Raw genomic sequence first — 15,521 nt, forward strand, 5'->3', positions numbered from 1 at the left:
GAAACTACATTGATCACAAGAACATGTATGAGAAAATAAGGAAAAATAAACTCAAAGCATCTCATAACACTCCAAAATGCTACATGTTATGCCGAAACAGTGACAGTGGTGTAAGTAGGAGTAGGAGGAGGAGGAGAAAATAAAGAAGAAAGAAAAGGAGGAGGAGGAGGAGGAGAAGGAAGCACACACATACTCACAAACCCAAACGCAAACACACACACACACACACACACACACACACACACACACACACACACGGCCCGGTAGCTCAGTGGTTAGAGAGCTGGCTTCACAAGCCAGAGGACCGGGGTTCGATTCAGATATATGGGTGTGTCTCCTTTCACGTGTAGCCCCTGTTTACCTAGCAGTGAGTAGGTACGGGAAGTAAATCGAGGAGTTGTGACCTTGTTGTCCCGGTGTGTGGTGTGTGCCTGGTCTCAGGCCTATCCGAAGATCGGAAAAAATGAGCTCTGGGCTCGTTCCGTAGGGTAACGTCTGGCTGTCTCGTCAGAGACTGCAGCAGATCAAACAGTGAATTACACAATTATTATTTCGCAATCATGAACAAACGTAACATTTAAGCATTTAATTTCCTCACGCCGTGCAGTGAAGACAAAATTATCTGAACTTTGCAACACACACGTATATAGGTCTTAATTGTTACATTTGAAGAGAGTGGGAAAGTCACGAAAAAGCTGGGCAAACAAAAAACGCCAGTCATTTTACTTTATAAGTAGGAGATACGTTGGAAAATAAATTAATAAAAGTACGAAAATCCGGCATGAAATCGGCACATACTCTGCTCAATTTCCAAACGGCTTATTAAGAAAAGGCAATAACATTCGACAAAATACTGCATTTTGATCCACTTCATTGCCATACCTCCATGTGTGTGTGTGGGCTACATACAGACCGACATAATAACCCACCCACAACTAACTCTGACCTGCTCTTGCCTGCCTCCTCCCGGCCTTCCCGTCGATCAGAAACGAGCCAAAAGCTGTATAATAATCATTACTCTCTTTTACTCCTTATTCTTCTGCCTCCTTATTTTCTCCTCTTTCTATTACTACAGCAACAATCCACTCTTCTTTCTCCTGCATTCCTCACTTCTTCCTCCTCCTACTACTGCAATTTACGTTTCTAGTCTGTCAAATATCTTAGCACACTGTAAATAAACGAAAATGTTGACGAAGGGACGCTGAGAGGCGGGAGGGAGGGTATCGTCTGTCCTTGTGGTGGTGGTGGTGGTGGACACTCTAAACGGGTCTGCATCTTATTTACTTAAGCGCTGTTTGCGGCATGTTGGGAGTTGTGTATCCATTCAATTGTCTAATTCAGGTTTTACTTCATGTCTGAGACTGGAAACAGCCAGAAGTTTCGCTCCATATGACGATGATGAACAGGCAGGTACGGGAAGAGGGAGTCCATCTCAGCACGGATATTTAGTATATACGTAACTTAACTTCGTTTTGAAAATCACGAGAAGAAAGAAGACACCCAGACTGGAATGCACTACAGTTTCTGACTTACCATTATTTGAAAATTATTGCACAAAATATAAAAAGTTTACCGAACACAGTAACAACAAAGAAATATCCAAGAAACACTGGTTATTTCTTATGAACGGGGCTACAAAAATATTGTAATGTCGAGAAACAAAACGTAGCCAGATTAGATTCTATTACATTTTATGAGTAAGGAAAACTTTTACTTTCCAGAAAAAGAAAGAAAATACGAATTCGCTGTCGTATAAAGAAAATAGAATTTTAGTTGTAACCACTAACGTACATTAAAATAAAAAATACGCATTGTTATACTAGATCTTACTGAATATTGTTATTTGAAACATGTTTCTCATATTTTTTAAATATTGAAATTAATATCAAAATAATCCTAGGCGTTCGGATGAAAAATCCTTCAAAAGTAGATAAAATGACGAAACTTATTATTTTTTTTCGATAAACAAAACACAGCCAGCCTTGGTTTTGTTTTAGATTATTACTGGCTATAGGTTTGTATTGATATATCAAATGACAAAACAATGCCAGCTCCACTAATGAATATGAACAAATGGTGATTTTAGGCCGGTGTATTTTTTACGTCGTCTGCTGGGCACTTCATGCCTCTTCCCTCCCCCCACATTTCTCTTTTCCCCTCTTTCTCATACTTTTAAGAGGCTAAGAAACACTCTTTAACACATATGAACCCCGGGAAATTGGGCTAAATAATGAGTGGAGATAAATGAATGTCATGTTGGTTGTTGTGGACTGTGGCCTGCCTTGGCCTGGCTCCATGGAGCTGCCTCGGCCAGCACCAAGGATACGTTCGTGTGTGTGTGTGTGTGTGTGTCCTTCGAGCTCCTTGGTACTACTGTATACAAACACTACACTGAGGAGATTTAAGAGTGACAAGGAGCTGTCAGGGGATGTAAATGCACTCTTACTCTTGGCTAATCCTGGCCACCACATCCTAGTGACCAGTGGGAAGGCAGAGGACGCTGCGCCGCTCACAATACGCTCCACTGCACTGTCATATGGTAGTACCTGACCTCTTCCTGTGGCCATGGTGCAGAAACGAACCATCTAACGAGTCTTTACTAAGGAGGTTTGATATATTTCGCGTCGCTAACAAAAAGATAGGCAAAAACATACAAGCGTACGGTAATCCATGTAGTACGGCAACTAACTATACAACTAACAGCACACTAAGAGGCTATAATTGTTCAATGTAAGAGAACGTCACTGAAGAATAAGTGAGTGGGCAAAGTACAGCAGTGCCTACCATGACGACAACTATTTTCGCTACCACTCCCTCTAAATTTATCTATACTAATCATACGTGCATGTATTGCCTTTTTGCAAACACCGCAACACTCGATGACGTTTCCTCCTGGCGTTGTCGCGTCTCTATGGGTGACCGAGTGAGATTTCAGGGACAAGTGACCATATCCTTCTGCGCTACTGGAAGCTACCTCCCGGCTTGCTTTAATTTCCTCCACAGCCATGAAAGGAGGTTATTTTTGCTCAGTGGATAAGTATCTCTTGGAAGGAAAGGCCATTAATTGACCCCTCAAAAACTGTTTTCCAGAGAAGGGTGGATGAGTGGGTCTGAACGGGAGAGAGGGGAGAAGCGAGAGACAGGGAGGCCGCTTGACACCACTCTTGTGCTACTTTTATGAAGGGATACAGGCAATATGATGGCTGGTGCCCTAAGCAGCATTATATATCGCCACGTGTCTCTCGAAGCACTCGGAAGATAAGGATACTATTAAGGAAACAAGGTAATGGAATGCATGGACGGTGGTGGTGGTAGTAGTAGTAGTAGTAGTAGTAGTAGTAGTAGTAGTAGTAGTAGTAGTAGTAATAGTAGTAGTAGTAGTAGTAGTAGTAGTAGTAGTAGTAGTAGTAGTAGTAGTAGTAGTAGTAGTAGTAGTAGTAGTAGTAGTAGTAGTAGTAGTAGTAGTAGTAGTACACACACACACACACACACACACACACACACACACACACACACTATTACTTCCAAAATTTTTCATCACGTTTGTTTACAGTGTAGCGATCTTCTCAACAAGAGCTTGTGATCCAGTGTTGGTCCTGACCTGTATTTGAAGAACCACGATCTAGGTTACAGAAAAACTGGAAAACACTGAGAGAATCTGAGGATATATTTTCCTCCTAAGATACGAATCTATCAAGTATCGGGTTATATAATGACTGTCAGCAAATTAAACGATTGAAGACAAGAATGAGAACGAAAAATACTGAAAAAATCGGGGAAGGTAATCATAATTATTTGTTTGGCAGCAAATGAAATGACTGAAGACAAGAAAGAAGCGAAAAATAAAGAGGATATAATATGATTATTATTATTTATTGTTTTCTATGTTCTGGTCTATAACGCCTGTAGGTAACTTGAAGAGTATAGGAAGCGCTATTAAGCTTCCGCCCATTAGTGGCGCAGGCAATTCTATTTATAGCGGTACCCATATTAGAGCCCAAATCACCACCCAAGCGCAGCCTGGGTATCACGGCTTGACAGCCAAATAAGAGTATAATTTATCAGGTTACATAATGACTACCAGGAAAAGGAAAACAAGGAAGTAATCAGAGGTGACACGACTTATGACCTCCGCTGTACAAAGGTCACTAGTTACAGGTCATCCCCACAGTGACCTTTAGCGAGCCGTGAAGTCCCCCGCCCACCGAGATGTACAAGTGCACACTCAGTCACGTGATCACCATGGCAACAGTAGAGTTTTATTTATTTATTTACTTTTTTTAATTAACTGGAGTGAAGCTGGTAAGTGAAAGAAATGGGTAGCTGTGTTTGCATGTGCTGAGGGTCCCTGTATGACCTCTCTCTCTCTCTCTCTCTCTCTCTCTCTCTCTGTGTGTGTGTGTGTGTGTGTAATTTTTTTTTATCTTTATTTTAATGGAAATTATTCTATTAGGCGCCGCAACAGCTAAGGTTATATGGCACCGCTAGGGTTAACGGGAGAACGCTACATCTCCCACCGGGCAACTAGGCTTGGCAAAAATTTGAACCCAGACCGCCTAGACTGGTGGCATGAACACGAGCCGCCTTAACGAACTACGCCACCCAGTGTGTGTGTGTGTGTGTGTGTGTGTGTGTGTGTGTGCGCTCGTTGCTAAAAATACATTGAAAAACCCATATAGGAAATAATAAAAGCAACACACACACCCGCACACACACACACACACACACACACACACACACACACACACACACACACACAAACACCAAAACACGCTCAGCCAACTATGATACTATAGATACCAGTACACTAACATATACGTATAGCCTCTCTCTCTCTCTCTCTCTCTCTCTCTCTCTCTCTCTCTCTATCTATCTATCTATCTATCTATCTCTCTCCAGCTTCCCGTCAAGATAAACGTAGATATGAACATGACAAGAAAACCCAAAGTAAAGAAACAATACTACACAGTGTTTTCAGTGTTCTCTCCGGAAAGTGACGAAATGGAGGAGTTCGTAACACATCCTGTTGTTTGTGACATTTCGTGAGGACCTTGACAATCTAAATCCAAGCAGTGGGTCCTTTGAGGTTATGTGAGAAGGTTGTTGTCACGCGGCGCACGGGCATAAGTAAGATTTGTGTATGTGTCTGTGCGTGTGTCTGTGTATGTGTGTGTGTGTGTGTGTGTGCGTGAAGAGATAAGAGAGAGAGAAAGAGAGAGAGACGGAGACAGAGACAGAGGCAGAGACAGAGACAGAGGTAGACACAGAACAAAAATCGAAGGAAAGTCCCCAAGCAGAAGCACTACTAAGAAGGGAGAAAAGTAAGTGAAAATAAGAAACAACTGTGCTATACTTTCACCACAAGAGGGCCGCGTGTATGACCAACTGGAGAGGACGATGGAAGGGTATAAATAAAGGAGAGAGAGAGAGAGAGAGAGAGAGAGAGAGAGAGAGAGAGAAAGAGTGAGGGGAGGGGGAAGGGGAGTGAGTAAGAGGTGAGATGGGAAATAGAGATACAGCACAGAAAGGGACCAGGCGGGGAAAAGGTGTTAAAATAATTATGTTTTCTTCTTTTGTGTTGGCGTTGTTGCTTCGTGTTGCTAATTGGCTGGTTATATGGTTGGTCTGTTTGTTTTGTGTGCTTTGTGTGTTTTGTTTTCTATATTTTATGTTTGGCTATACATAGATAGATAGAGAGAAAGGTAGATATATAGATAAATAGATAGATAGACAGGTAGATAAGAAGATAGATAGACAGACTGATTGATAGGAAGATAGATAGACAGACTGACAGGAATAGACAGAGGCAGATTAATAGGCAAGTAGAAAGATAGATAGATAGATAAATAGATAGATGAATAGATGGATTGGCAGACAGGTAAGTATGTAGATATATAGATAGCTAGATAGATAAATAGATGAACAGATAGATGGATAGCTAGATAGATAAATAGATGAATAGATAGATGGATAGATAGAATCATACTTGCTTATGAAGATATCAGCATACACACATACGTACGTGCATGGCGAGGAGATGCGGGACAGGAAAAGTGAGAGCGCGCTTTATCATTCATGGGCCGGAGAGTCACGATCAAAGCTTTGGAACATTCAATAGGAAAACAAATGTGTGCCGGACGTTGCTCTATGTGTGGCGGGGAAAGGATCCACTCCAGGTGTCCCGTGCCTCTTATATCACGTCATATCATGTTGTCAAGAGTTAGGCGACTCGTGTTTCCTTATTCCAGGCACTGCTATTAGCCTTGACAATTACTAATTTACTTCAGAAACCCTCAGCAATTCGGGTGACCAACGCAACACTTAATGAAACCTAAGAAGCCGTAGCTGTTAAAGGGTTAATGGATATGTTCTTTCTCCTTGTCTTCCTCCCCCCCCACCGCTATCAAAGTTCTTTCCCCTTGTCCCCCCCTCTCACAACACAAACAAGTAACGCCTATCACCTACACAGGAGAACCATGCTGCACCGCGCCATCGCCGCGCAGGACCATAAGCACTGTCTTCACCTGCTGGAGGACGAGAAAATGTCAACATCCTGGACGAGAAGGATGGGTCTTCGCCCCTGCACGCCCTGGCCAGGAAGACATGGGCGGATAGCTGTGGCGAGGTAGCAGCCCGCCTGTTGGAGAAGGGTGCCAAAGTGAACACCATGGACCACGCCGAGCACACTCCGCTGCACATCGTGGCGCGGGACGGCCGTTTCAAGCTATGCCAACTCCTCCTTGACTACCGCCGGGCCACAAACCTCAACTTGAACGCGCGGCGGACCAGCGACCTCATGACTCCTCTGCACTACGCGGCGCAGGAGGGCTGGAACGAGGTGGTTGAGCTGCTGCTGCAGGAGGGAGCTGACCCCACGCTGTTGAACAAGACCAAGTGGCTACCACTACACCACGCCGCCGCCAAGGGATACGAGAAGTGCTGCCGCCTACTTGCTTCCAGTAACGCCGCTCCCGGCAGTTCGGACGTGCCGCCGCCGTTGTTCCTGGCAGCGCAAAAAGGTCACTACAGGTGTTGCAAGGAGCTGGTTGTTGATGAAGACAGTCTACGATACTGCGACGTCGGAGGCAACACAGTGCTCCACGTCGTGGCCAAGAAAGGTTTCAATGTTTTGTTAGAGTTTCTTCTGGATTCGGGTGCTTCGATCAACGCGCGAAACAAAAGCGGCAACACGCCCCTCATGGAGGCCGTGAAGAACAACAAACTGATATGCGTAAAGGTACTGGCAGAGAGAGGCGCCTCCTTAACAGAAAGAAACAGCGAAAACAGCACCGTCCTTCATCTCGCGGTGTTCAGAAAGGCCCATAAGTGTCTCGAATATTTACTGAGTCGTCAGAACATAGAACATCTACTCGACGTAAAGGATTGCAAGAACCTGTCGGCGCTCTACTGTGCTGCCAAGATGGACGACACCAGCTTCAGTCTGCTGATTGAGGCTGGCGCTTCGCTCACCAGCAGCCAAGGCAAGTCACTGCTGCACTTCCGGCTCGTGTACCGGCGGCCCTGCATGCTACAGAAGATGCTGGCCCATAATGGCATCGACGTCAGAATCAGCGACGCTAACGGCGTGACACCGCTGCACCTCGCCGCCGAGGAGGGCTCCAAGGTGGCGTGCAGCCTCCTCCTGAATCGCGGAGCAAGAATCAACGCCCTCGACAATTGTGGAAGGTCATCCCTGCATTTGGCAGCAGCCGCCAGCCACGCTGATGTGGTGAGTTTCCTCATCAGCAGAGGCGCCTTGGTGCAAGCAAAGGATTACACCAAGACAACGGCCCTGCACGCTGCAGCAGCAGCAGGAAGCCATGAATGCTGCAAGATACTAATCAGTGCAAACCCCAGTCTCGGGAATAACCGAAACGATAACAAGAAGTACGCCCTGGACCTGGCCATCGAGGGTGGCCACCCTGACACCGTCGAGCTGCTACTTGAGAACTTCAGGGTGCTACCAAAAGACTTGAAGAAAAGACTTCACGAATGCACCCAACGCTGCGTCACCACCAAGAACAGGTACACACACACACACACACACACACACACACACACACACACACACACACACACACACACACACACCGCGTGGTGTAGTGGTTAGCATGCTCGACTCACAATCAAGAGGGCCCGGATTCGAGTCCCGGAAGCGGTGAGGCAAATGGGCTAGCCTCTTAATGTGTGGCCCCTGTTCACCTAGCAGTAAATAGGTACGGGATGTAACTCGAGGGGTTGCGGCCTTGCTTTCCCGGTGTGTGGAGTGTGTTGTGGTCTCAGTCCCACCCGAAGATCGGTCTATGAGCTCTGAGCTCGCTCCGTAATGGGAAGGCTGGCTGGGTGACCAGCAGACGACCGTGGTGAAAAGTGAATTACACACACACACACACACACACACACACACACACACACACACACACACAATTGTATCTGCATCGTGAAGAGTCTCCACACTTTTTTCTATCATCCATTTGAGTTACAGAGAGCTTCTAGATAAGATCTTCAGGAGCAAGTATTGGAAGTTTGGGTGCGGACTGGACGGGATGGTGAAGGAGAAGCCGTGCCGTAACTTTCGGGACATCATTCAGCTCTACCCGGACCTTGCCTATGAGATCATGACGCGCTGCCGGGAAGGAACCGTAAACAACTTCCGGCTCCTTGAAGACACCACCTACCTAGACAACGGTAACCACGCTATCTCATCTCCTGCGTCTGTTTGCGTGTGTGGTGGTGATTCCTCTTGGTCTTTGCTCTGCTCATGTACTTTTCTTTACGGAGTGCCAAGGTGCTGAGGTTACTTGTCATGTTATGGATTGACGCCATGTACTGTGCAAGTCTCCATCAGTTGCTTCTGTCCCTTACATCCTCCTCAGTGACTCCTATCTTTTGCAATTCTAGCATACTTCCATCCGTCCATCCTATTCTCTGTCTTCCTCTTCGTTTTTTATTTCATTTAACTCGTTTTCTCCAGACTCTTAACTGATTTCTAGTCTTTTCTTCTCAGTGCGTGGTCATATCATCTCATTTTTTGTATCTTATTATTCCATATGCATTCTAACCCTTTTTTCGTAGATACTCTGAGAATGATATACCCGCGTTATCTTCCTCAACATTCCCCATCTTTGCTCTTTCCTATATACTTCTTTGCTTCTGCTTTCCTTACCGGCCATGTTCAGTGTCCCATGTGAAGCACGCGTGTCGAGCAGTGTCTGTTGCAGGAGCCAGACTAGAGGAACATCCGGTGGGCGTGATGGCGGGCTGCGAAAATCTGGAACTATTGCAGCATCCGCTGATGGTGGCGTGGTTACGTTACAAATGGAGCTCATACGCCCGCTGGCTCTTCCTGTCACTGTTGCTATTGAGAGTGTTCCTCGTGTGGGCCTTGATCCGCTTCGTGCTGTACACCACGTGAGTGCCGAGCGATCCTTACATCTCTATTCTGAACCTGCAGCCACAGTATATACTTTTAAAAGTCTCATGTTCAAGCTTCATTGCTTTTCAACTCCTTCAGTACTATAAGGCACATTTTTACCATGAGTTTTGGGTCTGATTAGACGATTTTATTTACATTAGGAAGGATCTATGAAGGTCAGAAGATTACCACCCAGAGTCTTCATTATTCTAATCTCCACATAAGTTTCTAAAGTTATACAAAATCACAAAATGACTATAGAAACGTGTCATGGTACTGAAGGGATTAATGGTGTTTCTATTATATTAGTAAAAGATTAACAGGATTACTAAATAGCCAACAGGAGAAACATTCTGGAGTACCTGGGTAATCATCTCTGTGGCCTTGAAAAATAGTCGTGGTGAGAGAGCAAAGCGTTTCAAAATAGAGGTATTAATGTTGTGGAGGAGAGAAAAGAGCGTATGTGAAATTTTGAAGTAAGTAGTCTTTATGCATTTGAGGCTCCGAGCAGATAGACAGACAGACAGACAGACAGACGGACGGACAGACAGACAAATAAAACAGAAAGACGGACGGGGAAACAGACAGACGGACAGACATAACAGAAAGATAAGCTTATATTCTTCCTTCCTCGTTTAGTGCAATTTCAGAAATCTCGATGCTTGATTTATTTTCCCCATCTTACTAAGTCATGACACACGGTCAGCGGATTATGAACGAGGTAGAAAGGAGGAACAAGGAAGCGATGAAAGGTGAGAGAGAAAAGGAGAAACACAAGGAAAGAAATAGATAGATGAAAGAAAGAAAGGAAACAGTTACGAGTACATGGGGAAGAAGGAAATGGAGCGAAAAATGAAGGAGATACAGAGGAATAAACGAGAGAGAGAGAGAGAGAGAGAGAGAGAGAGAGAGAGAGAGAGAGAGAGAGGAGAGGCTGCCAGACGACCAAAGAATACTACCTAAAGTTGATGTAAAGTTAGTCTCAGTGAACCAGTTGAAGAGAACAGTAGATCAGAAGTTAGTATTGAATTGATTGCTGACTCCACACACACACACACACACACACACACACACACACACACACACACACACACACACACACACACGCACACACACCCCTCCTCCTGCCTCGCTGCACAAGGCTATCTTCTTCCTCTCACCCCTATTCTGTCCAACTCCCTAATGCAAGAGTTAACCAGTACCCTCAACCATTCATATCTTTCACTTGGTAAACTCTGGAACTCCCTTCCTGCTTTTGTATTTCCATCTTCCTACCACTTGACTTCTTTTAAGAGAGAGGTGTCGAGACATTTGGCCCTGAATTTTGGCTAACTCCCATGTCTTTCACGGAACTGGCAACATAGTGGGCCTTTTTTCCATATTATGTTGCCCTTGGCCTGCTGTCCCTCCTGCATAAAACACATGCACACACACACACACACACACACACACACGCCTGGTAGCTCAGTGGTTAGAGCGCTGGCTTCACAAGCCAGAGGACCGGGGTTCGATTCCCCGGCCGGGTGGAGATATTTGGGTGTGTCTCCTTTCACGTGTAGCCCCTGTTCACCTAGCAGTGAGTAGGTACGGGATGTAAATCGAGGAGTTGTGACCTTGTTGTCCCGGTGTGTGGTGTGTGCCTGGTCTCAGGCCTATCCGAAGATCGGAAATAATGAGCTCTGAGCTCGTTCCGTAGGGTAACGTCTGGCTGTCTCGTCAGAGACTGCAGCAGATCAAACAGTGAAACACACACACACACACACACACACACACGATAGCTCAGTGGTTAGAGCGCTGGCTCCACAAGCCAGAGGACCGGGGTTCGATTCCCCGGCCGGGTGGAGATATTTGGGTGTGTCTCCTTTCACGTGTAGCCCCTGTTCACCTAGCAGTGAGTAGGTACGGGATGTAAATCGAGGAGTTGTGACCTTGTTGTCCCGGTGTGTGGTGTGTGCCTGGTCTCAGGCCGAAGATCGGAAACAATGAGCTCTGAGCTCGTTCCGTAGGGTAACGTCTGGCTGTCTCGTCAGAGACTGCAGCAGATCAAACAGTGAAACACACACACACACACACACACACACTGACATAACCCACTGTCTTCTCAGGAACTGGACACAAATAGAGAAGAAATACAACCTGACGGAGGAGGAGATATGCAGCGGCCTGGACGGAGACGAAGGACCAGCGAAGGATGGCGTGGCTTCCTGGAGTCCCCCCGGAGGCTTCACCATCTTCGAAGTCCACGTCCATCTTACCGTGGCTCTGTTCCTGCAGGTTCTGGCGGAGGCGATTTGTCTGAAGAAGGTAAGAGGGCGTGTGAAGGAATGGATTCACATTTGAAGCAAAGAATTTAAAACCTCGCACCTCTTTCAAAAGCTTTAGATAAAATTATACGCGTTTTCAAGGTGTTTTTACAGTTCTAGCGGCATATTAACATGATTTCTACACTGCTATTAGTAAGAACTATCTCGAAAACTTGGCTGATTGTCACTGTGGTCTTTAGAAACAGTCGTGGTGAGAGTTTGTAAGTAGGAGTCAAAGTTGAAGGCTGTGGTGATAATGTAATGTGGAATGAATCATAAACAGGAGGATTTATAACAATGGCCAATTTTTGTGGTTCAATGAGAGTAATATAAGAATAGTTTTTTTCCTTTATAAAGTTACGAGCTGAACAATAATGTGCGAGGGAATGAATAAGTATTATGGGGTGAATAGTTATCAGAAGATGAGTAAGATGGCAAACACTTGAAAGACGAGTGAGACCAATACGAAAAATTTAGTAAGGATTCTTAAAAAGTCGGAAGGACTGAGAAAAGCCTTTTGTCCTCCTCATTTCGTCCTTCTCCTCCTCCTCTTCCTCATCCTCTTCCTAATCCTCCTCCTTTTCCTCTTCCTCTTTCTCATTTTCCTTCTATTCCTCCTCCTGCTGCTCTTGTTTAGCTCTCTACCATATGACAATTGTTCTTTTTTTCTCTACTAGCACCTATCAGGATTCCAATCTGACGTTTTTTCAAGCTTTTCTATGATATGTATTTGTATTCTATATCCTCCTGAACCTCCTTCTTCTCTTCTTAAACTCTCTACCATCTGACAATTTTCCTTTTCTCTACCAGTACCTATTAGGATTCCAATCTGATGTTTTTTTCAGCTTCCATATATTATGTCCCTATATTCTATTCCCTCCTGAGCCTCGTCCTCGCTCCTCCAGACAGGGATGCAGCACGTGGAGGTGTTCCTGCTGCACCTGCCCAGTATGGTTCTGTCCCTCGTGGCTCTGCTCCCCACCTCCATCTGTGAACTCACCCTCGGCATCAAATCGGTAAGTCACACACATAAAGGGACTCCCTCGGCTACTCCTCCGTCATGTGCAGATGCTTCCCCTCAGGTGTTCTTTACCAGGGTCATCCTATACGTACGTTCTTACTTGGGAGGTAATGTACATCTGCTGTTATGTATATTCCGCCTCTAAAGAACAACATGCAGTAACAACAATAATAGCAACAATGACGAAAATTACTACCGCTTCTTCTTCTTCTATTACTACTACTGCTACTACTACTACTACTACTACTACTACTACTACTACTACTGTTACTACTACTGCTACTGCTACTGCTACTACTACTACTACTACTACTACTACTACTACGATTACTACTAATACTACTATTAATATTACTTCTACTACAACTATTACTTCTACTACTACTATTACTTACTACTACTACTACTACTACTACTACTACTACTACTACTACTACTACTACTACCACTATAAGTGCTACTACTACTACTACCACTATTACTACTACTACTACTACTACTACTACTACTACTACTACTACCACCACCACCACTACTGCATGGGTGTGTTCCCTGCAGGTGTACGGGTGGGAGTGTGGTATCCTGGCCCTGATCTTCGTGTGGCTTGATCTGATTCACAACATCAACAAGCTGCCACAGTTCGTCATGTACTCGGCTGTCAACATTAAGTTCTTCAAGAGCTACGCCAAGGGCCTCATGTACCTGGGCATGGTGGTGTTCGTGTTCTCTTTCGCCTTCCACCTGCTGCTGAATGAACAGGCGTCCTTCCGCTCCGTGCCGCAGTCCATGGTGCAGGTGATGGTGTGGATGATCGGTGACCTCAACTACGACGATAACTTCCTCAACGCCAACCTGGACTACCCGCTGCTTTCCACCAGTCTCTTCCTGCTGTTCGTCTGTACCGTCGGGGCGTTCTTCGTCACCTTGCTCAAGAGTCCGTCCTGCAACAAGAAGAAACTCCGTTACTGCAAGCAGACAGGAAGGCTCTATCTGCTGCTCAAGATCGACATATGCTTCCCGTGGTTCCGCGATCTCTTCAGCGCTGAAGAGTACGACGAAAAAGAGAAGGTCCCGAACTTTTTTGTGAAGGTGGTGGAGCACTTCCGGAGAAGCTGCGGCAGGGCATTACAGGACCGAGACTCTACAGACAGCGACCACGCAACAGTCAAACGCAAAATTGAGAAACTCATTGAGAAACTCGTGGCATTCTTTGAGAAAATGGCGGACTACTTTCAAATGGATGACAACGACGATGACAGTGACGACGAAGGCGATTGTGGACAGAGAGAGGAGGTGAAGAAGACGCTGGAACAACACACGCAGATGTTTGAGGAGACGAAGAAACAACTGAAACTTCTGATACAACACCTGGAGGAGAGGAACTCCCTCGCCCAGGAACCCCAAGGACTCAGACCTCCAGCACGCAGGAACACTGAGGACTTCTCTGAGCCTGACGTGTCTACCTACATGTAGGCTGAGTGACGGCGGGTAATTAACAATATTACATCAACATTCATTCTCATTTGATCTGTTTCTTTTTTCATCTCATTTCCAAAGTGAGTGTGTGACATTTTTCCTGAGAGTATTTATTGCATCATGGCTTTAACGTGGACTTATATACGGAAGTGATCTTACAATTAGAGAGTGTTTGTCTTTCATATCACTGGTCTCTGTTCGAATCTCTTCATTATGCAATTCACACAGCTAAATCATGTGGCTTCATGTTATTTCTTTAAACCTTATGAACGTTGAATTGTCTTTTTTATTCTGATACTTTTATTGGTGATTTAGTTCAGAAGGCATTGCTCAGTAACTCTTATTTCTTTGTGTTATAATGAGTCTGTTTCAGAGTATGCTTCCAATGTGACTGTGGGGAGAGCTTTGTCAAGTGGATGTTGTGCAAAGTTTGATAAATACTGTTATGCCCACTTTGGCAATCAATTGATCCTTTTGTATACTGGATTCTCCTTCAATAAACGGAGTTGATACAGCAGCGAGTTTAATGTTCCAGAAAACAAAGAATAGGTAAGTTATTAAACGATTTTACATAAATGGGAAATGGAAACAGCATAACAAACCAACTGATAACCCATTCAACCTTCTCAAAATAGTCCTATCTTAATTAAGCACTTCAAAATAACAGATCCTGGATGAATTTGCTGTTAAGAGTGTAATGCTTGACTCGTGACTTCGGGCCTTTAGTCATTCAAGTCACCAGTAAACACAGCAAAGAAAAAACAAACAAACTGAGTGTGTATAATGAACCTTGTGAAATTATTTAAAGGAAAATAAATGCTAAAATGATATGAAAATAGAAAAAAAAGTAAAAATCTCGAAGTTTTCATGTAATGTTGGTAAAATGTCAAAACCTTGTGAAATTATTTTGAAGAGCAAATAAAAAAAAAAAAAACTAAGGCAAAAGTACAAAAGAGATTAAGAGAAATAGTGAAAAAAATCCTAATGTTTTCTTGTAATGTTGCTTAATGTCAAAACCTCATGAAGTGATTTTGTCGAAGAGTAAATAAAAATGTCAACAAGAAAAGAAATAAAACTGTAAAAATCCCAGATGCTTTCATGTAATGCTGCTAATTGTCACAGGGAAGGAAGGCAGTTGGGACGTCAGGGTCTTCATTATGAGTGGTGATGTGAAGGCCGGACATCACTGCCACCTGAGTGCACCAAGTAATTAAAATGATAGCACAAGGTAGAGAGAGAGAGAGAGAGAGAGAGAGAGAGAGAGAGAGAGAGAGAGAGAGAGAGAGAGAGAGAGAGAGAGAGAGAG

The 15,521-nt window shown here is 44.6% G+C and overlaps 1 protein-coding gene across 3 annotated transcripts; it reads left to right on the forward strand.

Annotated features, from left to right (window-relative positions):
- Nucleotides 1-4,981: 4,981 nt before the first annotated feature.
- LOC123513658 (transient receptor potential cation channel subfamily A member 1-like) lies at nucleotides 4,982-14,729 on the forward strand. Of its 3 annotated transcripts, none has more exons than XM_045270954.1 (7): nucleotides 4,982-5,127; nucleotides 6,470-8,025; nucleotides 8,486-8,688; nucleotides 9,222-9,411; nucleotides 11,521-11,719; nucleotides 12,624-12,734; nucleotides 13,298-14,729. In XM_045270954.1, exons 2-7 carry the CDS (start codon nucleotides 6,668-6,670, stop codon nucleotides 14,210-14,212), a joined length of 2,976 nt encoding a protein of 991 aa, XP_045126889.1. In that variant the 5' UTR covers nucleotides 4,982-5,127; nucleotides 6,470-6,667; the 3' UTR covers nucleotides 14,213-14,729. The 3 variants fall into 3 exon arrangements, with proteins under 3 accessions (XP_045126889.1, XP_045126891.1, XP_045126890.1); XM_045270956.1 differs by having other exon boundaries at nucleotides 5,076-5,138; XM_045270955.1 differs by having other exon boundaries at nucleotides 5,085-5,321.
- The last annotated feature ends 792 nt before the right edge of the window (nucleotides 14,730-15,521 follow it).

This window comes from Portunus trituberculatus, chromosome 36, assembly GCF_017591435.1.
Source record: "Portunus trituberculatus isolate SZX2019 chromosome 36, ASM1759143v1, whole genome shotgun sequence".
In the NCBI taxonomy this organism is placed as follows: Eukaryota; Metazoa; Arthropoda; class Malacostraca; order Decapoda; family Portunidae; genus Portunus; species Portunus trituberculatus.